Genomic DNA, 26,055 nt, shown 5'->3' on the forward strand with positions numbered 1-26,055 from the left:
TTTGGTGCTTTAGATAAACAAACAAAAAATATAAACAAAAAACAGTGTTATCTCTCTCTAGAACAAATAAACAAACAAAAAAGGGGACGGAAAACGAGTCAATACCACGGCTACTTTGTTGTATTACCAAACGCATTCTGAAAAAAAATTATCAATATAAACGGTGAGTAGTAGGTACAATCGGACGGACGGACTCGCGACACATACTAGCGCTTACCTGAGATTATAAAAGACACATTATAACAGTGTCTCCGAACACCACTTAGTTGTCTTTTATTTTTGGGGTAAGTGATTCAGTGCCATAAGACATTTTGCCATGCAAACTTCACATCCGCAAAGACCGCGACCGCGACGTTATAGTTTAGCTTTTCACAAAATGTATTCGTGTCTAAGGAAATCCCCATCATATTCGAATACTTCCTCTCGTTCACAGATGAACTATGATGGCCTGTTGTCACAGTTAACAACGGACGATAAACTGAACCTGTTCCAGGTTACAACGGGCAGGACATTAACCGATGACATAGCCGTGGAAGATGGTGCAATAGAAGAGGAACAGGCTGCCACTATACAATGTGTTATCCCACCACGGTCATCGGTGGCAACGACGACTAGCATTAGTTCAAACACACCCACAACTACAGCGGCTGCAAGTGCCAGTGGTGGTAGTGCTGGTAGTAGTGGTGGCAATGTAAAGACAGAGCAAACATCCACACCAACCAGGAAAATCTCAACATCATCACGTTTTATAAATGCGTTTCAACAATTGTACACAACATCAACGGCTACGTCGTGTGTGGCTGGTGCCACAGACAGTGATGACACGGAGGCCGTCAATAATGCTGCAGCGTTATCGGCCGCTGGTCGGACACCAACCAAGGGCATGGAATCAAAACTTCTTTCAATGTGGCACAATGTCAAATATGGCTGGAGTGGAAAATTGAAATCGAATTTTTCCAAAGAGCAGCCAGTGTGGCTTTTGGGACGATGTTATCATCGTAAATGCACTCCGCCCTCTTCGATGGAAAATAGTTCGGAATTGAGTGGAATGGTGGGACAGCAAGATGAAAATAATATGACAGTTTCAAATGCCTATGATACCATACAACAAGATGCGGCTGGTGGTATTGGATTGACTCCAAATAGCAGTTCATCGGCCCTATATCCAATTTTAAATCCACAACAGGTTGAGGAAATTGTTGTGCCACAAGAATTGGCATTGGATGCCACCGATAATCAGGTGGGCGAAAATCCCTGGGAAGAGGGTATTGAGGGATTCAAAAGAGATTTCTATAGTCGTATTTGGATGACATATCGACGTGAATTCCCCACTATGAATGGTTCGAATTATACCAGCGATTGTGGTTGGGGTTGTATGCTGCGTAGTGGACAAATGTTGTTGGCCCAGGCATTGTTGTGTCATTTTTTGGGAAGACGTAAGTGAAGATGTTTATTAAATTGAAAATTTTTAATTTTATTATTTTATTTCAAAAGGCTGGCGTTATGATCCTGAATCTCAGCTGCACTCAACTCTGGAGGATAATATGCATAAAAAGATCATAAAATGGTTTGGTGACAGTTCATCAAAAAGTAGTCCATTCTCCATACACACCTTGGTGAAATTAGGTGAGGAAATGGGTAAGAAGCCGGGAGATTGGTATGGCCCGGCATCTGTTTCATATTTGTTAAGGTAAGTGGAAATATTTATTATGTTTAATACGATTAATAAGATTTGTATTCATTTATTGTAGGCAAGCTTTAAAAAATGCTGCCCAAGAAAATGCTGATTTTGATAATTTAGTTATTTATGTGGCTAAGGATTGTACAAGTAAGTAGAATTGGTTTTTATAAAATAATTAATTTTTATAAATGAAATTTATTTTATTTTTTTGCAGTATATATTGGTGACATTGAAGCCGAATGTTGTATACCCGAACCAACACCCAAATCCCATGTACCATGGAAAAAACAACATACACCAAAATCAAATGAAATCAAATCAAATTGGAAATCATTAATTGTGTTGGTGCCCTTACGTTTGGGTTCGGACAAATTAAATCCTGTGTATGCTCATTGTTTAAAGTTATTACTTAGCACGGAATATTGTATTGGTATCATTGGAGGAAGACCAAAACATTCATTGTATTTTGTGGGTTTTCAAGGTAAATCTTTAATATTAACAAATTTATAAAGTTTTTAAATATATTTGTTTCTAATTATCTAGAGGACAAATTAATCCATTTGGATCCCCATTATTGCCAAGAAATGGTTGATGTTAATCAGGAAAATTTCCCCCTGCATTCATTCCATTGTAAATCGCCAAGGAAACTGAAATCAAGTAAAATGGATCCAAGTTGCTGTATTGGTTTCTATTGTCAAACAAAAACCGATTTTGATAATTTTGTAGAATCTGTGCAAATGGTAAGGGTTTGATAAAAATGTATATTTAATTTATTTGTATTAAAACAAATATTTTTAGTATTTACATCCCATGCGCTGTGCCTCAGGTTCATTGGAAAAACAATTACCTCAGCCACATCAGCAACAACAACAACAACAAATGCCTTCTAGCTTGACCAACAGTTTTACCGAAACATCCAATCAATATGCCGAAATGAATTATCCATTATTTTCATTTTCTCGTGGTCGCTGCCTTCAGCATGAGACCATCAATGAAATGAGTGATTCTCTATATAAGCCATTGCAAAAACAATTGTTACAAATTAATCAGGATGTAGGCGGTGGGCCAATCGACGATGACAGCGAAACTGAGGAATTTGTATTACTTTAAGATGGAACTTTAGACCCATTCACATTTGTTTGGTGGTTGCTTTCTATAACCAACCAACAAACAGTAAATCCTACACATAACAAATATCTATCATGCCATTTTTATAATAACTATATACAAATAACAAAATTTTTTGTTGTTACATTATGTATCTCAAAATTAAAGACTTATTTTACTATTTCGCATATACGTACGTATTTTTGTTCGTTTTGGTATCTAATACAAACATTTGTGTGTTTCCTTTACTTTTGTTACAAAAGCTCCTATTGTCTATTATTATTTTATTTTGTTTTGTCCAATGCAAACCAATACTATACACATATATATTTGTATTTCTTGTTTATTATTATAAACTTTGTTATCATTTCATTTATTCTCCATTCATAATGTGCTGTTTTCTGTTTCTTCTTATCAACTAATGTTTATTTAATTTATTTGTAGTTTAAGTACATCATACCCATTATTATTATTACTCTGCTAGCCTATAGATGTGTATTTTTTATATATATAGAATATAAATTTTGAAATGAATACATTAATACATCATGTGTCAATGTCATTGAAGAGAGCGGCACACTGAAACTCTACTATTGAAAACAAAAATTATCTATTTCGTAAAATTATGTACCTTATCTTATTATTATAAATATTATTACTCACATTATTAAGCCACATCAATGTGTGGTCATTTCAAGGCCCCATTATTTCATCGAATACTATTTTTTTTTTTAATTTTCAATTTTATCTTTTGTGTTTCTCTAAGTTAAGCGTTTTTTCTTTGCCATTTTTTTTCTTTGCTACAATCACAAATTAGTGTGTAGAGTAGCAAATTATTATATTTATTCTTACATTTATATATATGTACACATCCAAATCATGTGATTGATTAATTATATATATTTTTGATTGAATGTCGTCGGTCGCCACATACATACAAATATATTACAAAAAGAAAGAAAAATATTCACAAAAAATACCTAAATAAATATTACAATTTCCCATAGATTACAGTTGTGTGTTTTTTTTCATAACAGGCTGGATCATAGGACTAGGTTCGATTGCAAAATACATAATAAGCTTTATTGTTGTGTTTGCTATATTCTAAAACAGTTTTTTGTATTTTTCCATGCCTGGCTTTATCATAGGACTAGTCTTTGTTGGCAAAAAGGTACAATACACTTTTTTGTTGTTGTTATTGTTTTTTCTTATTGTTGTTAATCACACATTACTCTTTATTAACATACCACATATTGATGATATATTTAGCAGCTTGTTGTTGACATAAGTGCGAAACACTGTGAACAAAAAAAATACAGACATGTGGACTCATCTCAAAACAAATACCAAATAAATGTCACAATTAACACGTACAAACAAATTCCAGACATAGTTTTGTCTCCAAAAAATGCTAACATCATCAACAATTCCACCAATATGATGTCGAGAGTTATTTGCTGGCACTTATTATAAAAGAAATACATTATTTTATCACGTCGTGATTTGATTATTTCTGGCAGATTAAAATAAGCCACCATTGCGAATTAGTTGTTTATTAACCATGGATAAAGATAGTGCTAAATAGGTCAATTGGCCAATATATATGGATGTTAGATAATATAACAAATCAATTAGACCGGTTTTATAGTATGCGGATATTTAGGTGGGCGAGTAGGTATTCCATATAAATAATTACGCTTACATATATGTATATGTCTTCAATATAAAGGGCTATAATTTATATGAGAATCTAGCGCAAATATCCAAGAGCGATTCTAAATTGATCTGTAATCACCACTGAGTTTAATTAGACTTTTATATAAGAAATCGAAACTATTTTTAGGACGCGAATAGTAGTAGTACTAGTAAGTCTTTATTCAAGTAATTTTATATTATAAGTAAATAGCAATATAAACAAAAAGTATAATTTATTTTTAAACGTCATATTTTATGTTTTAGAGATATTTAAAATTATTTCATTTTTTTTGACCACCTGAAGTTAGTCTTTTTAGACTAATGAAGTCTTTATAGATAAGCTGAAAAAATTCTTGATAAATGAGCGTTTAATGTCGAGCTTAGCAAGTCTTTATAGACGAGCTGAAGCGAGTCTTTAAAAACGAGCATTTTGAAGTCTTTATAGACGAGCTGAAGGGAGTCTTTATAGACGTGCTGAAGGGAGTCTTTATAAACAAGCTGAAGGGAGTTTTTATAGACGCTGTATAGGGAATTTATAGATCATAAATATACTCTCATTATATATCTTTACCAGTAGATGCAACACGTATATAATCAACATAATGTTCATCCCTGATCCATGTAATGTTAGGCAAATTAAATTCACCTAGGCAAATCAATTCAGTATTTGTTGAATATAAGGATGAAATTTCCATGTGTGTTTTAAGTACAATTCTTAATTAAAATTTGGAGCAAGTCGATATTTATTTATTTCAAAAATGCAATTTGAAGCCTCAAAGGCCGATTTTAAATAAATTGCAAACCATACTACTCCATGTAATAATTAAATCTTAATGACTATATCTTATAAAGGTATGATAATCCGAACATATAATAGTATGAAGTTTTTTAAGTGACTACACGTACATATTCAATATGAAGCAAGTAATAACGTAATATACAAGATCGAATTTGAAATTTGTGTGTTTTAAAAGTATGTTACAATATTATTAAATAGAAAATTGAGAGCTTCTCCAAATAATATATTTATTTCAAAAAATGCAATTAGAAGCCTTAAAGGCCGATATTAATGAATTTGCCAATCAAATTAGCATGCCCAATTTTTATGTTCACAGATATTGTGGAAAGCTTATACATTTATTTAAAGTTCCTGGCTCACGTCCTACTAAAAGTTCGAATGTTCAGATCCATGTCTCCATGCGCAGCTAAGCTACAGATTTGACTTTCACCATTGCTGGTGATTTATGTGTCGTATTCAGAGGTCGACTCCAACTTCTTTTAGGAATTTTACAACAATGTTCAAACTTTCTAAGCCTAGTGAATTCGTGTAATCTTCAAGTGTGGAGAAATCACATAGTTCCTAAAAGCATCTTATTGTATTAATAATTTAAATTTATGACATCCAAAGATTATATGTGCGGCCGTTTCGGCTTCTCCGCAGTTTTTTTTTTTTTTTATATTATTTTGGTTGGCCCACTTTCTATAGGGATAGAAGGTTTAGTGCCATGTATCCGTATGTAGCTTTGCTACGAATTTGACTATCCATAGATGGTGGTTTGTGTTTTGCAGGTTGACTTCGATCTTCTTTAAGAATTTGACCACAATGTTCAGACTTTCTAAGCCTTGTGTATCAGTGAACTCTTCTACTGTGAAGGAGTCACATAGTAGCGAAAAGCATCTTCTTTTGCTATTAAATTTACGAAAATTAAAAATTTCATGCGCAGCTGTTTGGATTTTGTTGAACGACTCGTAATTTATAGGTTATCCGTATTTAAAAACACACGTGTTAGTTAAGCGAACGCTTAACAACCGCCATTTTGTAAAAATCTATTTTTAAGCCCGTGGGCGTATAGTACTCATTTAAAATTTTTTTTTTTTTTTTTTTTTTTTTTACGTCTTTCTTGTGAGCCGTCCGAGGACGAACTCGCTTCTCCGCAGTTCTCGCATATTTTATCTGGTACCACCAGTGTTGCCAATTTAGCACTTTTAGTGCTAGATTTAGCACTTTTTAAACTCGTTTAGCACCAAAAATATTGATCTAGCACCTAGCATCTTTTTTAGCATTTTTATTTTTTCAGGATATTTTTTAAATTTTCTGTTTATTTGGTTTCACAAAAAAAAAAAAAATATATAAATAAATAAATAAAAGGCGTTTTTTCACATTTTTCACATACTCCTATTTCCAATGTTAAAAAGTGTCAGTAAATCTATGAACATGTAAAAAACCCGATCCGGCCAAACGTTTTATACCCAGCATCATGTGGTGGTTATTACAATTTTCTTAAATTGTTGGGTACTTCATATGGTAACTGTGACATTGTCTGATAGTAGGTTGTATATTTGGAAAAATGAAAAAAAAAAAACAAATTATGCGGGGCCATTGTGTGGGAGTAATGTAAAAATTATAAACCTAAATTGTAAACTTTCTTGAACAATGATTTTTATTCAACCGTAATACAGAATGCTTTATAAGTATGCAAATAAGGCGGACATTTTATATGTAGCATATGTTTAAATATAGAAAATTGCCCGCATAAATATATTTTCTACTTTAACAGAGCCCAGAATACGACTAAACCCCTCAAAATACCGAAAATTGGTCGGTACTTTAATATGAGGGATATGAGCAATCCCTGATAATTGATAATTTTCTGCATATGTGCCAGCCTCTTGTGATATTACAATCAATTCTATTAAAAAACGTCCACGACCGCTCTTTGAAGGCTACCCCGAGACAGGGACCAATATAGATAATTCTTGGTATGGAGATTTTCTGCCTAATGGGAATCCAAAATATCAAATTGAATTGAAATTGATTAAAAAACGTGTCTAAAGTCACCAAAACACCGAATAATTGATGTACCGTTCTACACCGAACACACATATTGATAATTTTTTATAGGAAGATTTTTTCCAATAAAAAACCGAAATATTAAATTAGAGCCAATTCGGTTGCGGCTACCTTGAAAAGGACAGATATATCCCATTTTCAATACCAAACACCCTATAAATATGAGTAATGTGCAAATTTTCAAAGATTTGCCTTCAATATTGCGAGATATATCGTCATTTAATCAGAGAGACGTACATGGCAATATTGAAGATTTTTTTTTGGTTATGAATAAATAGGATCTCATGGAAATATTTCGACGTGTTGCAAGGATATTAAAAATACACTCATTCTCCCTTGTGTGTATAATGAATTTTTAATAAATATAGATCTAATTTTTATCTAAAAGCGAAGTTCCTTCTTACAAATTTTTAGCACTTTTATTTGGCACTTTTTTAAAATTTTTAGCACTTTCTAGCATTTTTTTAAACAAAATCTAGCATTTTTTATCGACAAAGTTTTGGCAACACTGGGTACCACATTCATTTTGGCTAAGGTGCTCTTGCAGAAACAGTGACCACTAAGGATTCTATTGATTTGATTTTGTGAAAAGGAGTTCAAATTACAATTTTGAAACAAGTGTTTTGTTGTCAGTGAGGGAAAGATTTTATAAAAATGCGAGTTACTATTGCTTGCTACTTGCACATAATCATCACCCCATTCATCCCTTGATTGATGGCATCCGGCATTGGCCATTGTATTTCTGTCTACAATTTCATTGAATTTTAGATGAATGACCTGGAATGTAATGTAAATGTACCCTATTAGGAACAAAAAATGTACCTTGCTGATAAAGCCATCAATCAGGTAAAAGAATTTTATATTCATTATCGAACGACTTAAAGCAAATATTGCAAAGTATCGTTTTTAAGTTTCTAACATTTTGGTAAAGTATGTTTAGTGAATTTTAATTAGATTTCAAAAATTTGGGGAGCCATATTTCAACACTTTTGTTGTTCATAAATGAATAATAATAAAATAAAAATTATTAAATAAGTTAATATAGTAGAATTCTTTAAATAACTCAATTCTATTAACATTAAAAAACGCATAGTTAGCATCTCTTTAAGGCATCTGTTTAACATATGTTCTAATATCGTATGTTTTTTTTTCGATTACGATATAACACATTACATTTCGATTGAGATAGTTTATTTTGCATCATTTCAATAATTTTATAACAGAAAACAATTTATTTATTTCAAAATTATAAAGTAATTAAAAACCTTACACATAAATATTTGTGTAATAGCTAAATAATCAGCGAACTAAGTATCGTATTAATAAATGTACTTAGTTCATTTTGCTTTAAATAAAAACAAAAGTTACAGGCACCATCAATAAGAATATTTGGGAAAAATATCGAGGAACTCGGATGGAAAAATCCTTTTGGATTGAATAGTAACAAAATAGACTGTGTAGTTTTATTATCCAGATAAGTCTGTACTTCTTGGTGCCTGACGATTTTATGTCAACATCAAACTGATAAAAACTATGAATATACTACGTAACAATCAGCTGAAGCTGTTATGCTCCCGTTTAATTACCTCTACAAAGATCACACAGGCGACGGCGAATCAAAGTACCCAGGCTGCTGCCACGGAGAAAAAATTCATTGTTGAATCTCTGGATCAACGGCAATTGGTACGTGTTAAGGGTGAAGATGTCATACCTTTCCTGCAAGGTCTCACCACAAATGACATAAGGCAGCTGCAGTCATCACACACCGGATCACTGTATACAATGTTCCTAAATAAAGCCGGACGGGTAATGTACGATGCCATTGTCTATAAATCCCCCAGTGACAGTTCAACAATTCTGATTGAATGTGATCAGGAGGTATGCAACGAATTAATGCGTCATTTAAAGCTTTATCGGGTGAGAAGGAAAATCCAAATCGATAGCATAGCTGATGAATTAAAGGTTTGGTGTGTATTTCAAAGTGGTGGAGGCCCAGCTGCTGTACTTCCCCAAATGCCGGTGGATAATATGGATATTATAAATGATCCAAGATTACCGGAATTGGGTTACCGTTTATTAGCAACATCCGACCGAACTTCCGAAGAAATTTCCAAATTACTCAAGAATTTATCAAATATTAAAATTGAACTTTCCAATGGCGGCAATAATTATCGACTGCATAGATATAAACTGGGTGTGGCCGAAGGAATGCAAGATATGCCACCCGGTAAACAATTTCCCCTGGAAGCTAATTGTGATCTCTTAAATGGTGTTAGTTTTAACAAAGGTTGCTACATTGGACAGGAGTTGACAGCAAGAGTTCATCACACAGGTGTCATACGTAAACGGCATATGCCGGTAATTTTGAAAAATTCTTTAAGTGAAAAATCTTCATATTCGGTGTGTAATGATGCCGATGCCAAAGTGGGCAACATCCTTGGTAGTGTGGAAACAAATGCCTTGGCTTTAATACGAATTGAAAAGACATTGAAATCCAAAGAATTGACTATTGATGGGAAGCCATGTTCTGTAGAGATACCTAAATGGTGGCCACCGCTATTGTTAAATAATATTCTGGCAAGAGAAGAAGCTTGATTGTTATTGTTTTATGGATTTGTATATTAATTGAGTTTACTTTGTGTACATATATGTACATTTTTTAATATAAAGGAGAAGAAATAAGAAAGAATTGTTTATTTACTTTGGGTTATATTTTAAGATAAACGTGGGACGAGATGAAGGGATCTTAAGGGAGTCTTTATAGACGAGCTAAAGGGTGTCTTTATATACGAGCTAAAAGGTTTCTTTATATACGAGCTAAAGGGTGTCTTTATATACGAGCTAAAGGGCGTCTTTATATACGAGCTAAAGGGTGTCTTTATAGACGAGCTGAAGGGAGTCTTTATAGCCGAGTTGAAGGGAGTCTTTGTAGACGAGCTGAAGGGAGTCTTTATAGACGAGCTGAAGGGAGTCTTTATAGACGAGCTGAAAGGAGTCTTTACAGACGAGCTGAAGGGAGTCTTTATAGACGAGCTGAAGGGAGTCTTTATAGACGAGCTGAAGGGAGTCTTTATAGACGAGCTGAAGGGAGTCTTTATAGACGAGCTGAAGGGAGTCTTTATAGACGAGCTGAAGGGAGTCTTTATAGACGAGCTGAAGGTAGTCTTTATAGACGAGCTGAAGGGAGTCTTTATAGACGAGCTGAAGGGAGTCTTTATAGACGAGCTGAAGGGAGTCTTTATAGACGAGCTGAAGTGAGTCTGAAGTGAAGTCTTTATAGACGAGCTGAAGGGAGTCTTTATAGACAAGCTGAAGGGAATCTTTATAGACGAGCTGATGGGAGTCTTTATAGACGAGCTGAAGGGAGTCTTTATAGACGAGCTGAAGGGAGTCTTTATAGACGAGCTGAAGGGAGTCTTTATAGACGAGCTGAAGGGAGTCTTTATAGACGAGCTGAAGGGAGTCTTTATAGACGAGCTGAAGGGAGTCTTTATAGACGAGCTGAAGGGAGTCTTTATAGACGAGCTGAAGGGAGTCTTTATAGACGAGCTGAAGGGAGTCTTTATAGACGAGCTGAAGGGAGTCTTTATAGACGAGCTGAAGGGAGTCTTTATAGACGAACTGAAGGGAGTCTTTATAGACGAGCTGAAGGGAGTCTTTATAGACGAGCTGAAGGGAGTCTTTATAGACGAGCTGAAGGGAGTCTTTATAGACGAGCTGAAGGGAGTCTTCATGGACGAGTCTTTGTGTACGAGCTTAAAGGAATCTTTATAGACTAGTTAAAACAAGTCCATAGATCAGCTTCAAGGAGTCTTTATAGACTATCTCAAGAGGAGCTTCGTAGGTAAGCCTCATAAGAGGTATTTATGTACTAATTTTTATTTTGAAATAGTAAAAATTATATTTTTATTAAAAAAATGCTTATGTATAAAAATATAAATTTTATTAAATTATTTCTTTAGATTAACTTAAATATTTATTATTCTTTTTAAATTTTCCGAATGCTAAACCATTTTCTTTTTATTTGCCATTTTGTTAATTAATTTATTTAAATTATCTCTTGCCGTTGTTGCTCGCTTCGGATCCGCATCTAATGCTCTTTTATATGAATCTATAGCATCGTTTATACGATTCCAACGATGATATAATACAGCTAAATTTGTATGATATAAATAATTAAGTGGCTCTTTTATCACAACCTGTTTATATAGCTGCTCAGCTTCCGCATAACGACCAAGTTTTCCATAAATATTGGCACGTAAAAATATTATCGACGATTCATTGGGAAGATACTTTAATGCCTTATCGGATACCTTTAATGCTTTATCATATTTTCCTTGTGTATCCAACATGGTTAATATGTTTGTCCATGCCTGACGTAGTGTGGGCTTTAATGCCACTGCCATTTCCCAGTGCTGTAGGGCTTTTGTATTCAGTTGTTGCTCTAAGAAGAGATTACCCATATTATAATAACAATTGGCATAATTTTTACGATGTGCTAAAGCATTCTGATAACTTTGTAAGGCGTCGGGGAATTTCTTTTTGGCCGCCTGGACAATACCCAAATTCATCCATGCTGTGGCAAAGATGGGTGTTATTTCCAATGCAGACAGTAGATATTTTTCTGCTTTTGTTAGGTCACCCTGATCACGATATAAATTACCCAAATTCATAAGGGCAGCATCATAGTCGGGTGATAGTTCAATGGCTTTGTGATAGTGTTCAAATGCTTTGGGGTAATTGTGCATATCTGTTGCAAGGCGGGCAATGTTGTAGTGTACCTAGCAAAATAAAGGCCTATTAACAAAAATGTATTTTTGTATTTACAATACACTACCTTTGCATTATTGGGACACACATCCAAGGCTGAGGAAAATAGTTTCTCCTCGGTTAACCATTCGGCGGAGCGTTGCCTACAGCGCATTATGAAAATCACTATTACAATACCAAAACCCACATGTAAATGTTTATGAAAATGCTCACAATCATAGAGGCAAACCAAACCATAGGCCACTAAATAACAAAATCCTATTGATGGAACATATAATACCCGTTCAGCAATAACGAATCCCACCTTAATAATTCCCGATGCTGGTAAAAAGGGTATAATCATAAGACCACAGGCCACAAAGGTTGGACAGTTTTCTTTATAATTTAATAGCACGATCAGAAATAAAACATATAGACCCAATATCAAAATCAAGCGAACATCTTTGATGTTCTCAATCAACCGAATACAACCAAAGGACCAATCAAAACACAATTCGGATGGATCAACGAGTATTTTTAGATTATAAAAATATAAATAATTTTGAGAAAATATTCTAGTTTTCAGGCTGTCTGCATGGGCCACCGGATTATCGGCATTACGGAATGTTGGACTTGTAAAACCAGCTATCCAAAGGCGAAATACTGCTATTATCAAAGTCGTAAAAGCAAAAAATATATTTTCCAACGAAAATATTGATTTTATTTGTTGCTTCCAGTCCAAGGTGTGGTAGCCTTTCAGGACATACGAAAGAAATACACAGGCCAATGGTATTGTTATTGCAGATTCTTTAAATAAAACACCAACAAAGGTTAGACATGAAACTAGTAATTGAAACCATAAATTATTTTCCCGCCATAATCTCCTGCTCCAACAACAAATATACAAACATATAAGATACAGCAAGCAAAACATTAAATCTGCTCTTGAAACGATACCAGATACAGCCTCCGTATGTATGGGATGTATAGAAAAAAGAATTGCAGCAATAAAAGCGACCCTTTCAACTGACTTGGAGTTTAAAGGAGATTCTTGAAATTTAAACTCACGAAGAACCAATAGAATTAAAACACTATTAAAAATGTGGATCACCAAGTTAATGGCTTTCATATGTTTGGGTTGCATTTGCCACTTTATCCATTCCCAGTGAAATAGCAGCGATGTCAGTGGCCTATATGATTTGTGAGAATCTTCACTGGTTATCGGGGCACCCCAGAAATCACTGATGAATATAGCTGTATAATTGGTTGGTGTTTTTGCAATGGCTTTGTTCTGCTTTATGGCCACGGTATCATCGAACACGAAACTTCCATTTAGAGATGAACCATAACACAAATAGCATAGGATGACTAAAGCCAAGATTTGTATAAACATGGAGTCCATAATCCGAGATGTGTTATATGAATAAATTGACATGTTAACTATAGAGATCTGGAATAGGAGGGATGTTATTTTAAATTTTTATTATTTTAATATCCAAAATCGTACCTTCGCCTAAAACTCGTTTGTTTTGTTTATTGTTGGTATAAAAAAGCCGGTTCGCCGGACGAATTTGAATTTGGGTGAAATGTCTTGAAATCAGCTGTTTGTCTTAAAGGATTTAGGTATACTTAGATTCGGACTTATTCACTTTAAAATTTTTGAATCCTGAGGAATCATTGAGGTTAATATTATATAAGAAGATAGTCTTTATGGCGAGCTGAATGAGGAATTTTGTACACGAGCTGAATGAGGTCCTAATAGACGCGTTAAAGGACCAGCTAAAGAGACTCTTTATAGACGTGCTGAAGGTAGTCTTTATAGACGTGCTGAAGGGAGTTTTTATAAACGAGCTGAAGGAAGTATTCACGAGCGGAAGACGGTCTTTATAGACGAGCAAAAGGTGGTTTTTATAGACGAGCTGAAGGGAGTCTTTATAGACGAGCTGAGCGAGGTCTTTATAGTTTAGGAGATTTTTTATAGACGAGCAGAAGGGAGTCTGATTTATAGACGAACTGAAGGGAGTCTGTCTTTATAGACGAGCTGAAGGGAGTATGTCTTTATAGACGAGCTGAGTCTTTATAAACGAGCTGAAGGGAGTTTTTATAGGCGACCTAAAGGGAGTCTTTATAGACGAGACGTTGAGCCTTTCAAAAGAGAAAATAAATGTCTTGTTTATCGGGACCACTAGGGTAAAATAAAATGATATGCTTTGGGTACTAATAAACAATAATTTCATGGATTAACAAACGGCCAGGGCTATAAAATATTAGTGTTGAAAAGTTGCAGAATGATATTGCTATCAATGTACATTGCATGCCAACTTTTTCCTGAAAACATCAAAATATGAAGAAGCATTGTTTTGGTTTTGTATTTCTTTCATCCACCCATTCGTCATATTTCATTTTGCATTACAAATTCGTCGGGGAGTTATTTGCTAATGTAGAATTTATTTATTTACAAAAAAACCAAAACTATTATTGAAGAAATAATTCAATTCACAATGTCCGAAGAAATTGTATTTGATTGTCTGCATGCGGAAATTGTAAATTACTGTTTGGAAGGAAATAAGGTAAAGGAGAAATCGTTACGCATCGGATTCCCATTTTATTTGTGTTTATTGCTATTCTAGGAGAATGATTTTTCTACACTGGAATATATTGGATTCACTACTGGTTATCGTCTCATCGAACGTATGACACGAGATGTTTCCCGTTTCAAAGATGAACTGGAAACCATAAAATTCATTTGTACAGACTTCTGGACTTCAATTTACAAAAAACAAGTAGATAATTTACGTACCAACAATCAGGGTATCTATGTTGTACAGGATAAGGCGTTTCGTTTTCTGACACGTATTACACCAGGTGAAAAACAGCTGGAACATGCACCAAAGGTAAGTTTCTTGGCATTGCGGATTGTTGGCCAGTCTAAGCTATACCAGCTCTATTTTTACTAAAAAATATATCAATTGTTTTTTTTTTTTTAATTTCATTTATTTCAGTTTGTTGCATTTACTTGTGGTTTGGTACGTGGAGCATTAAGCAATCTGGGCATAAATAGTAGCGTTACAGCAGAAGTTCAAAGTATACCGGCTTGTAAATTTCACATAGAAATTAGTAATGCTTAATAAAGTGATAATTGTATTCCAATATTAAATAAAATATAGGAAATTGTTAATAATTTATATTATAACTTTGGCGATTGTGGGAAAAATGTTCGAATTTTTTTAGACATCTATCCCATGTCTTGGTGTGGAGTTTTTGGTACAAAGGTACCGTTTAATGTTTTGATCTAACGATCGCAATTTTGTAGACTTTTTTGTCGTCCACTACAAAAGTTCTTGGTAAAATCAATTCCACAAATATTCTCCATTTTCACCCATAAGATGAGTTACATGATGGAAGTTGCATTAAAAAGGAAATCAACGCGTTTCGTATTTATAACGAAGTTATTCGCAGTTTAAATGGATGGTTTTGGACACTAAGGCGACGGATAACAATTGAGATTTCGTAGGAACCGGAGTTCAAATCCAAACCCATTATTCGGAACGTCTATAAAGTTCAGCTCACAAAACTGCCAAGTATATTGAAGTTCGTTTTAATCTTTCCTTTCCCTGAATATATTCTTAAAAATGTTCGAGATGCTAACTTCCAACTGTACTGCCTCGTAGGAAGGAACCTCAAATTATATCTATTTTTCATAATCCAATCTCCCACCGTTAAACTGGCATGATTTACAACATTTTGCATCACATTCGGTAAAGCAGCATCACACTTCATTAACAACTGAACGTCATCGGCAAAAAGCAGACAATTATCAGAAGGCATTGCAACAAAAAAATCATTTATAAACAAAGTGAACAATAACGGACCAACAATGTTGTAATAGAAAACCCGAAATAATTACAAAGCTTAAAGACTAGCAGTTCGTGATCAATCCTGTCAATAGCTTTCTTCAAACCAATAGACTGAAAAACACAGCAACCACGATCACTTGTAATATGACGAATCTTGTCAGTAAGACTTATGCCATGTTCTGAACAACGTAGTTCGCTCTCAGAATTACGTATATGAATTAACCCGTTCATACAACACTATTCTTAATTCATGTCATCAGAGTTTTTTATTTCAAACTTTTTGTTTCTTGTTTTACACCAAAATTCTAACATATTTGCACGAATCACATATGGATCTAAATAGAAAAATTTATTCTCTTTCTCCTGACTATAGTATAGTCCAATATCTATTTACTTTTAATTCATGTTTTCCATTTTTCTGAAAATAATGTTGTTTTCATACATTTTTATTTTATTCGGAGAATTTTTTGTTTGTGTTTCCCCAAAATTGTTTCTTGTTTTGTACGCTAATTAAAACCAAGGGGAAAGAAATTCATATTGCATTATGTTGATAACAAAATTTACATCCTGCTGCATATATAAAAACTAGACAATTTTTTACTTTTCATTCATCATTTTCAATTTTACTAAAAAAGTTTGAAAATTTTATAAATATTTTCAAGCTGTCAAAATTAATTTATTTTCGATAAATGCTCTCAATTGTTAGGGATGGGACAAATTTCTTGGTTATTCAGAGAGTAATTCGACTTGAACAACGTACAAAAGTAGGTGTTCGCTCAGAAAATTTTGTATGGGGAACTAAGTAATTACTTCATAATTAAGGGTCGAACAACGAATGAGAGAGCGAACAACGCCCGTCTGTACATGGCATTACAACTAGATATGTTGTGCTTCGATCATGCCTAAACCCAGATTGCGAAGTGAAGGATATGTGATCTAAAATTGTTTCTTTTTAATATATTGGTTCTCCGTATTACCCGTTACGACTTATTACGATTTCAGTAAAAACCTCTCCCGTTAGCTTCACTTGGATTATGAAGATACAACCTCTAGGACAAATCTCACAAAGAAAGCCAATACTTAATCTCAGAGGTTGTCCTTCCGACCAATAATAATTTGCTGCCTACGAACAGAAAAGCACTTTCCAAAATGTCAGGAGTAACAGCAGAATAATATGTATATTCATAATATTTTGGTACTACTTTGAATTCAAGATCCGATGAGAAGAATATAAATAAATGATGTGATATTCCCGGACACCATATTTTAAGAATTTTGGACGCGTTTTTCTTTGGAATTTCATGTAATTTGATATTTGAAATTATCATTTGGTGAAAAATATCCCTACAAAAATGTTTCATGTTATTTTGCGGAATTTGTTCTCATTGGAGAGAATTACCAATTACCTACCAAAATTAAATGTTGCTTTATAAAATTTTATCAGTTTTTGAGAATGGGAATGTGCCGTGGTGTCTCTGATGAATATTTCTATATGTTACACACTGAAGAACATCTTTGTGGTTTGTTCTAATTCCTAAAAAATGGAACAACTTTCGATTTTTCTAAAGAAATAATCGAATCAGTTCAGTTATTGGAATATTCTTGCAGGTTCCGGATCCCTTATGCCATGTACAGACGAGCGTCGTTCGCTCTCTCATTCGTTGTTCGACCCCTAATTATGAAGTAATTACTTGTTACGTGCACCTCTGTTTGGACTGCGGACAGATGCATAATGACTCCGACTAACTGAGCCGTCTTTTTCTACAGGGTGTAGTCCCAACCCTTCTGTCCTAAATGAGGCACGCAACAAGTTTTTTTTTCTCTAGCAAACATTCAAAAACACTTACAACCAAATACTTCACTGCATTATGGAAACCAACACCTGATGGCCAATATTCTGCCCACCCAACCTTGATCACAATCTTCCTTGTCTTTCCTTATGTGATCCCACAACCCGCCCACATCACATCACTTACCTCGTCTTCAATCCTCCATTTTTAAATTACCAACACCTTATCATTTCGATCAAAAATCCTTATATTTAAATCATATTCACTAATACTAATTATACTAATTTTAACACAAAAGAAATTTAAATAAAAAAATACGTTTAACAAAAAAAAAAGGTCTAATATGGTTTGAACAAAATAAATAAAATCTTTTACATAAAAAATCAATTAAGAATACACGGAGTTTTTCTTCCATATATCAAATTCAAAGGCGAATCGCCAGTGAAAAAATTAAAACGATAGGTCTTGTGACCAATACATCAATATATGTTTGGGTTTTGGGTAAATTATATCACAATCATAGGTGATCATTCAAAGTAGCACGAGAATAAATTCCTAAATAGATTGCCTAGGTTATGTTTCGATCAGAAATCCTCCTATCCTCTAAAGAGCTCTTTTGGGGAATAATTGGGGGTTAATAACTTGTCAACGTTAAACTGGAAATCTATTTTTTTTTTGGAAGTTATAAAAAAAAAATGATAATTCAAGGATCCCAAAACACAAACATTTGCATGCATAAAACAAAAGAAAATAGATTATAATAACATAAAAACTTAAAAATAATAATTAGATCAGTTTATAATAATAAATAATAATAAATACTAATAAATAGAAATTATCAATTATATATGTGTCAAATTCAGTTTTTTTTTTTTTTTTTTTTTGGATTTTTGATATTTTTAGGTCTTTTTATAATGACCACAATTTTTGGGATCTTTAGTCATCAAGGAATGGTTCGCTGGGATCTTTCTTCTTATTTATTTTCTTGGGACACAAATAACAAAAGGCTGTAGTCTGAGCTTACTGTTCCCATACGATATTTATTGTCCACAGCAAAATTTTGTCTTGGTACTGAACTTGGATAGAGTGGAATGTGTGGATTCAATGTCTGGAACCCATGTGGTGATAGCATCCACGGTAATATGTGGGCTGTATAATCTTGGAAGATAACAATGTTCCTACCTTATTTGGGGGTTTTGTCCTGGGTTTGCCACTGATTTGGAACTTATCTCCAGGAACAAGGTAACACACCAGCGAATTCGGTCGGCCTATCAAACACGACAATTACTTAGTTTTCTTATTTTCCTTAATTATATGTTTTTAATTCTGATAAAATTTACCTTTACTACTATCCGCTGGCTTTTAAGTTATAATTGTGTCGGACTTAAAATTTCCCCCGTTTTTTGACCTCCACAACAATCCTTTCCTAAATAAAATTTCACTTAATTATGCACTTCGTTTCACCAAATATTTTTATCTCACTTATCATACCTCTTTTAATTTAATTTGGAAATTTTGTTTTATACAGGTTTTCCTTTTAATTATTAGGTTTTCACTTCGTGGTTAAATTATCTTTTTAAACAGAAAAGAGGCTTTCTTCGCTCAGCACCATATAACTGACTACATTTTTCTCACAAAGTGCCCTCTTTTATAACTTTTTCTGGGAGCAGAGACAATTTTCCAGATCTCGACATTTTGTAAAAGTCATTATACCTATCCCTTTCGTAAATTAATCCATTGTTCCTTTTCTATTTTAAAAATTATAATTTTGATCTCATTGTCTCTTTTAAGAGCACCGAATATGAGGTTACATCATCGTTAAGAGAGTCTTACCTGTGTCGGTAATACCGATCTTTAGCAGAGTACCTTAAGATGATAGCACATACTATCCATCAGCTGTTTCTGATCATATGGTTTACAATCCACATGAAGTTTTGCAATACACAAAACGTAAATTGGCAGCAGACGGACAAGAAGGCGGTAAGTATAATTTTTTTTTGTATCGTTCCAATTGTTTTTGCATTTTTTTCTTTTATTAATAATTTTTCTTCTTTTCTTTTTTCAGATGTGGTTTGCCGTATGTGGAGGGACGAGGTGGCTGCCAAAATAACCAGAGTGAGATGTTACAATCCGCCGAAATATTTTGGTGGTCACCACATTCAACCACATGGGCAAACTCTTCCTGGGCTAGTCTCCGATGGTGAAGGAGACTACCCCGCAACAATGAGTGTATCCAAAAAGAGGAACACTCCAACGTCCTGGCAACTGAAAAAAAATGCCAGTCGATCTTTCCCCACAAAAACAAAAGGCTCTTGGGCATGGCTAGTCATACCCGCATTCTATGGCTACCCCCATTCAGTGTCCAAGGGTCTTCTTTTTACAATATTAGATCCCCTAGCTCCCCCATCTTTAATAACATTCGGGAGTTAGGGTTAATATGCATGGTATAGAGACCGCCATGAAGGCAAAAAGGTCTCACTCAAGGGTCTTTCCACGCAAAATTTTTTTTGCGTTCATGGACGGACTTAGGGTTTTTCGAGAAGGGCCCCGCAACATACTTAGTTCCCCATACAAAATTTTCTGAGCGATCACCGACTTTTATAGGTTGTTCAATTCGAATCACTCTCTGAATAACCAAGAATTCTGTCCCATCCCTAACAATTGAGAGTATTTATCGAAAATAAATTAATTTTGACAGTTTGAAAATATTTATGAAATTTTCAAACTTTTTCAGTAAAATTGAAAATGATGAATGAAAAGTAACAATTTGTCTATTTTTTATATATGCAGAAGGAAGTAAATTTTGTAATCTACATAATGCAATATGCCTTTCCTTCCCTTTTTTTTCTAATTAGCGTACAAAACGAGAAACAAATGTGGGGAAACCCAAACAAAAATTCTCCAATTTTTTATATGTCACATTTGAATTGAGAAAATATAAAAAATTATTCATAGCAACAATATTTTCGGAAAAAATGGAAAACATGAATTAAAAGTAAATAGATATAGGTTCATACTATAGTCAGGAGAAAGAGAATTATTTTTTCTATTTAGATCCATATGTGATTCACGCAAATATGTTAACATTTTTGTGTAAAACAAGAAACAAAAGTTTGAAATAAAAAAACTCTAATGACATGAATTAAGAATAGTGTTGTATGAACGGGTTAATTCATGTACGTAATTCTGAGAGCGAACTACGTTGTTCGAATGCCCGTCAGAACATGGCATTACCTTATGGGGGATGGAAAATAATCTTTATCTTTTAATTTCCCATCACAAATATGAACATTTCCCCCCAGATTTTGTATACAGGAACAGACCAACTGTGTATGCAAATAATTTCGATTATTCTTTATATCGATAAAATAGGATTACCTTTTCATATTGTCATCCCTAAATACTCCGGTACGTTTGTTTACAACTCAATGACAACAACAAAAAAAGTCGTTTCGTGATAAGAACATGTCAATACTGATGAATCGAATGAATCAATATAGAAATTGATTTTGGAAATTGTGCGGGTGGCAAGTGGGCAATAATTATTGGATGTTTACAAATTGTTAAGAAGAAAACAACCACAATCATGGCACGCAACATATTAAAAAGTAGCCTTCTAAGTGCCATCCTCAACATGGGATTCCAGGCAAGTGTTTTTTGCAATTTCAATTTAATTTTTAATTGATAATGTATTCCTGTCTCGAATAGATATTCTGCCGCATTTTGACATTTGCTGTGAATATTTTTATGATACGCACCATAGGTCGCGATGTCTTGGGTATTATCAATGTACGTCTATTGCTGCTTGAAAGTACGGTGATCTTTTTGTCCCGCGAGGCCATAAATCGTGCTGCACTGAGTGTCAGCTCCACCAAGCAATTGCAGAAATGTTCATGGGCTCAATTAATAAATCAGCAGTGGCTTACGTATGTATAAAATATTGGAATGTTTAAAGGTACCGAAAATGAAATCTCGTTTTGATTTGTAGGCTTCCAATTTGTCTGTGCATTTCATTGGTCTGTGTACAACTGTGGTTACATGTAATGTTACCTGTTGAAGATGCGGTCTACCGCCAACAATATCATTATGCCTGTTACGTTGTGGCATTATCTTGTCTATTGGAATTTTGTGCCGAGGCGCCATGTTTTGTGAGCCAAGTATTTTGTTTTGTCAAACTGAAAGTTGTCATAAGTACTCTACAGATATTGGTGCGTTCAAGTGTATTTTTGTGTTTAGTTTTGGGTCTGGATGGTACAAAAGCCATAGAATATTTCGGCTATGCCCAATTGGCCAGTACGGCAACAATATTTGTTGGCTATTATGGATTTTATCTTTACTATATTGGACGTTTAATGAAATTTAGAGAAGAAAATAAAAAGAAGGATCAAGTTACAACATTCAATGAGAATATGTATGGAAATATGGAAGATTTTCCATTTAAAAGTGTTGTGGACTTTTTACCAGGTGTTATGTTAAAGAAAAATGTAAGTTATTTCATTTATTTAATTTATAAAAAATTCATAATTAAAATTTTGTGTTTTCTGTAGGAGGACGTATTGAACAAGGACTTGGTGAAGTTTACAATGAGTTTTGCCAAACAGACATTTGTCAAGCAAATTCTCACCGAGGGGGAAAAATATGTAATGTCACTAACACCGGGCCTAACATTTAGTGAACAGGCCACATATGATATTGTAAACAATTTGGGCAGTTTGGCTGCACGATTTATTTTCCGACCAATTGAGGATAGTAGTTACTTTTATTTTACCCAGACAATAGCAAGAGATGTTCAGCTAAAGGATCAGGACAAGGTTGGTGGTTACAATAAAATAATTGAAACACAATTAACTTATTCAGTTTTGTAGAAGAAAATCTCAGAAGCAGCTAGTCTTTTGGAAAACTTATTATTGGCCATAACATCTATTGGTTTGTTGGCTACCACATTTGGTCAAAACTTTTCACATTCCGTTTTATATTTATATGGTGGTCCGAAATTTGTTTCGGATGATTTACCCGAAAAGTTATTACGTTGTCATTGTGTTGCCATATATTTTCTGGCAATTAATGGTATTACCGAAGGTTATATGTTTGCCACAAATACTGGCAAACAAATTGATAAATATAACTATGTAATGGGTATATTTTCCATTATATTTATTGTTATGTCTTTTGTGTTGACAAGAATTTTTGGACCAGTTGGTTTTATAATTGCCAATTGTATTAATATGTTATGTCGGATAGTTAGCAGGTAATATTTTTTTATTTCAATTTAAATCTTCATTCTTAAATTTTAAATATTTTGTTTTGTAGTTGTAAATATATTTGGCAACAATACAAACCACTGGACTATAGGCCCTTAAAGGGTTTAATACCGGGGAAAATATTTTCCATTGGCCTAGTAATTACCTATGTTATTTGTTATTACACAAAGGTAAGTTGCTAGATGTCAATTGCGTATTAACAATTTATTTTAAATCTAATATTGACTATTGAAAATGTTAACAATTTATTTTTTATTATTATTTTCAGAATCATTTATCATTAAAATTACATTTAGGAACTGGTGTTCTAAGTGTAATGTTTATTTTATTGTTGTGGATTTTTGAAAACCAAAGTTTAGCTAAACAAGTCTGGTTGTATAAAAGAAAAATAAAAGCAAATTAAAACAATTAAATCCAATGATTATTATATATCCTCTCGCATCTGTTTATTTATTGTTTTAAATAATTTCATTTTTATATATGTTTGGTCTTAATGAGGCAAGAATACAGACAAATTAAGAAAAAAGCCAAATCATCATGCCAACCATATTTATAAGCAGTTGGCCAAATGCCATCGACAGCGTGCACATGACAATGACCACGACCAAGATCAGATAATTTTTTTGCGTGCGTTAAAAAGGAATGAAAAACACATGACTACAAACATACCACATTAAGAAAATATAATAGGAATAAAATAATAGTCAATGATTTTTTTTAATATTAAAAAAAAAGAAGACTGAAGATGGAAACCTGGTGACAGCTACAGACAGCGCGTTGAGGATCTGGAAGGAGCATTTTGAAAAGCTTCTTGTATCAAATAGTGGCGGTGAAGACGATACCCCAGAACCAATAAGAGATTACGGTATAGAGTATATACCAAGGACGTACGCAGGGGGGCGGCCCGGGCCCCCCCGAAATTAATTTTTTCACAGTAAATTTATGTTTGCAACAGCGAATTTTTTCATTTTGTACTACCATTCGAAAATATATGATGAATACAATCCTCGGAAAAACCCCCGCCACCGATTTTAACAGAAGAGCCGCATCTGCCACAGCAGATAATTAAGATCTGAGTGCCGTATCCGCAAGAATTAATGTGACAGAAGTTTCAGATTAACATTTCAAATCAAGGTCTATAGCTCTTGTTTCAAAGTGTTAAACAATTTTTTATTTTTAATTCCAATTTGTAACACAGTGTATCGACCATAAAGTTGTTACCCCAAAAAGTTCAATTAATTTATAAATTTTTTCTTTATTAAAACAATGGCATCAATCGACGAGGAAGGCCATCTCCGAGAAGTGTATTATTTAACAAACCCCGAAACAAAAAATTGGCGTTCTTTATTAAAATATGGTGAAGATTTGAATGCAGAAATACGACGAAAATTATTATGGATATGGCCAACGGAAAAATCGTTATGGCAATTTGGCAAAATATTACGTGAATTCAATATTGGTTGTCTGCTCAGCATTGGATGTGGCAATGGATTATTTGAGTGGATAATACGAGAAAGTTTAAGTGAGTTGTGTTGAAATCCGGTGCTTAAAAATGTACTAAAATATATCGCATGATTATTTAAAGATGTGGAGATTTATGGCTTGGAAGTGGATCGCGATTGGTGGTGCAGTAATTATGCCATAAAGTCATTTATTGAATTAAATTATGTGGATAATATGGATGTGACCAAGGAGGAATATTTGAGAACATGTTGCCTGAGGGATAGTTGGAATTTTGCATTGCTATTTTGTTATTTTAATAATCGCCCGGCATTTTTACAATATCTGAAATTATATAAAGGTAGATGGATATGTATAATTGGTCCCTTGGAAAAACGTAATGTTTATACGGATCCATTGCCTTTGGAACCGAATTTTCCTGTGGAAGACAATGTGACGACGTGGAAGCTTAAGGCTTCATTAAAAATGGGAGAGAATGATATTATGGCCTTTTATGAAAAACAAATCGATTAGCATTTTTGTTCCAAATAAATGTATTTACAAAGAAGTATATTATGTTGAAGTTTGTACGTAGGTAAGTAGTAGATATTTTAAGAAATGAAAACTTTAAAAGAAAACCTGGTGACAGATAGACACAGGGTCTATAAGGAGTTTTTTGAAAAGTTTTTGATATCAGATTCCACCTATTCGTTGACTATAAAGCCGCATTAGACAGCCCTATCCGTTCAGAGGTGTTTAAAGCCATGTCGGCGTTGGGCATTCCTGCAAAATTAATACGGCTATGCATGATAACTTTGAGTAGCACAAGGTCAGAAAGGACCTCTCGGAGCCCTTTAATACCGAACGAGGATTCGGAAAAAGGTGACTTTGTCGTTTGTCGTGTGACCTTTTCAACATCCTGTTGGAAAAGGTCTTACGAGAGGTAAAGGTAAACAGAAATTACACTCTGTACACCAAACAACACATGTTGCTCGCCGATGACATCGACATAATGGGTCGAACATTGTGAGCGGTAACAGCTACCTTTGAACAAATTGAGAAGGAGTCTGCCAAAGTGGGTCTGGCAGTAGATGGCGAGAAGGCAATGATGATGATATCAAGGCGCAAGACGCCCAGTAGACTCGAACCAACTGTGGATCTTGAAAACTACAGCTTCGAGGAAGTCGAAGATTTTATATCAGGTTTGAAGTTCGGAGAAGGATGGTGTTGGCCAATAGATGCTACTATGGTCTGAGTAAGCAATTCAAAGAACAAGCCCAACTGCGGAACTTGAAAACTACAGCTTCGAGGCGATAAGCCAATGATGATGATATCAAGGCGCAAGACGCCCAGTAGACTCGAACCAACTGTGGATCTTGAAAACTACAGCTTCGAGGAAGTCAAAGATTTTATATTAGATTTGAAATTCGGAGGATGGTGTTGGCCAATAGATGCTACTATGGTCTGAGTAATCAATTCAAAGAACAAGCCCAACTGCGGAACTTGAAAACTACAGCTTCGAGGTAGTCAAAGATTTATATACCTTTATATTACACTCTACAAGACGCTGACGTTATATGGATCTGAAGCATGGGTACTTGCCCTAGCAGACGAGGCAGCTCTT

General features: G+C 34.1%; 6 protein-coding genes across 6 annotated transcripts; 5 read left to right on the forward strand and 1 right to left on the reverse strand.

Annotated features, from left to right (window-relative positions):
• The first annotated feature begins 433 nt into the window (after positions 1-433).
• On the forward strand, positions 434-2,791 carry LOC133322074 (cysteine protease ATG4D). The gene is made up of 6 exons (XM_061531140.1): positions 434-1,436; positions 1,495-1,690; positions 1,752-1,828; positions 1,896-2,162; positions 2,225-2,421; positions 2,480-2,791. The coding sequence occupies exons 1-6, from the start codon at positions 434-436 to the stop codon at positions 2,789-2,791; spliced, it is 2,052 nt and encodes a 683-aa protein (XP_061387124.1).
• Positions 2,792-8,867: 6,076 nt separating this feature from the next.
• LOC133322075 (putative transferase CAF17 homolog, mitochondrial) lies at positions 8,868-9,929 on the forward strand. The gene has a single exon (XM_061531141.1). The coding sequence runs from the start codon at positions 8,868-8,870 to the stop codon at positions 9,927-9,929; it is 1,062 nt and encodes a 353-aa protein (XP_061387125.1).
• A 1,409-nt stretch (positions 9,930-11,338) lies between these two features.
• Positions 11,339-13,485, reverse strand: LOC133322076 (protein O-mannosyl-transferase TMTC4). Its single transcript, XM_061531143.1, has 3 exons — positions 12,172-13,485; positions 11,399-12,115; positions 11,339-11,350 (listed from the first exon to the last, which is right to left on the reverse strand). Exons 1-3 carry the CDS (start codon positions 13,483-13,485, stop codon positions 11,339-11,341), a joined length of 2,043 nt encoding a protein of 680 aa, XP_061387127.1.
• A 1,099-nt stretch (positions 13,486-14,584) lies between these two features.
• LOC133322077 (trafficking protein particle complex subunit 6b) lies at positions 14,585-15,211 on the forward strand. Its single transcript, XM_061531144.1, has 3 exons — positions 14,585-14,653; positions 14,714-14,977; positions 15,086-15,211. Exons 1-3 carry the CDS (start codon positions 14,585-14,587, stop codon positions 15,209-15,211), a joined length of 459 nt encoding a protein of 152 aa, XP_061387128.1.
• Positions 15,212-19,640: 4,429 nt separating this feature from the next.
• Positions 19,641-23,302, forward strand: LOC133322078 (protein RFT1 homolog). Its single transcript, XM_061531145.1, has 8 exons — positions 19,641-19,710; positions 19,796-19,845; positions 21,439-21,656; positions 21,719-22,214; positions 22,278-22,541; positions 22,596-22,978; positions 23,041-23,161; positions 23,288-23,302. The coding sequence occupies exons 1-8, from the start codon at positions 19,641-19,643 to the stop codon at positions 23,300-23,302; spliced, it is 1,617 nt and encodes a 538-aa protein (XP_061387129.1).
• Positions 23,303-24,257: 955 nt separating this feature from the next.
• LOC133322080 (uncharacterized) lies at positions 24,258-24,965 on the forward strand. The gene is made up of 2 exons (XM_061531146.1): positions 24,258-24,513; positions 24,577-24,965. Exons 1-2 carry the CDS (start codon positions 24,258-24,260, stop codon positions 24,963-24,965), a joined length of 645 nt encoding a protein of 214 aa, XP_061387130.1.
• Positions 24,966-26,055: the final 1,090 nt, after the last annotated feature.

Source organism: Musca vetustissima, unplaced genomic scaffold (assembly GCF_032173495.1).
Source record: "Musca vetustissima isolate MV318-11 ecotype Yass unplaced genomic scaffold, APGP_CSIRO_Mvet_v1 utg8104, whole genome shotgun sequence".
NCBI lineage: Eukaryota > Metazoa > Arthropoda > Insecta > Diptera > Muscidae > Musca > Musca vetustissima.

Coding starts and splice junctions, on each gene's coding strand:
- LOC133322074 (XM_061531140.1), top strand. CDS start 434: ATGAACTATGATGGCCTGTTGTCACAGTTAACAACGGACGATAAACTG. Junction 1,437..1,494: donor GTGTCATTTTTTGGGAAGAC/GTAAGTGAAGAT, acceptor TTATTTCAAAAG/GCTGGCGTTATGATCCTGAA. Junction 1,691..1,751: donor TCTGTTTCATATTTGTTAAG/GTAAGTGGAAAT, acceptor CATTTATTGTAG/GCAAGCTTTAAAAAATGCTG.
- LOC133322075 (XM_061531141.1), top strand. CDS start 8,868: ATGAATATACTACGTAACAATCAGCTGAAGCTGTTATGCTCCCGTTTA.
- LOC133322076 (XM_061531143.1), bottom strand. CDS start 13,485: ATGGACTCCATGTTTATACAAATCTTGGCTTTAGTCATCCTATGCTAT. Junction 12,116..12,171: donor TGTGTCCCAATAATGCAAAG/GTAGTGTATTGT, acceptor TTATTTTGCTAG/GTACACTACAACATTGCCCG.
- LOC133322077 (XM_061531144.1), top strand. CDS start 14,585: ATGTCCGAAGAAATTGTATTTGATTGTCTGCATGCGGAAATTGTAAAT. Junction 14,654..14,713: donor ACTGTTTGGAAGGAAATAAG/GTAAAGGAGAAA, acceptor TTGCTATTCTAG/GAGAATGATTTTTCTACACT. Junction 14,978..15,085: donor AGCTGGAACATGCACCAAAG/GTAAGTTTCTTG, acceptor CATTTATTTCAG/TTTGTTGCATTTACTTGTGG.
- LOC133322078 (XM_061531145.1), top strand. CDS start 19,641: ATGGTTTACAATCCACATGAAGTTTTGCAATACACAAAACGTAAATTG. Junction 19,846..21,438: donor TGGCTGCCAAAATAACCAGA/GTGAGATGTTAC, acceptor TGTCTCGAATAG/ATATTCTGCCGCATTTTGAC. Junction 21,657..21,718: donor ATAAATCAGCAGTGGCTTAC/GTATGTATAAAA, acceptor TTTGATTTGTAG/GCTTCCAATTTGTCTGTGCA.
- LOC133322080 (XM_061531146.1), top strand. CDS start 24,258: ATGGCATCAATCGACGAGGAAGGCCATCTCCGAGAAGTGTATTATTTA. Junction 24,514..24,576: donor GATAATACGAGAAAGTTTAA/GTGAGTTGTGTT, acceptor GATTATTTAAAG/ATGTGGAGATTTATGGCTTG.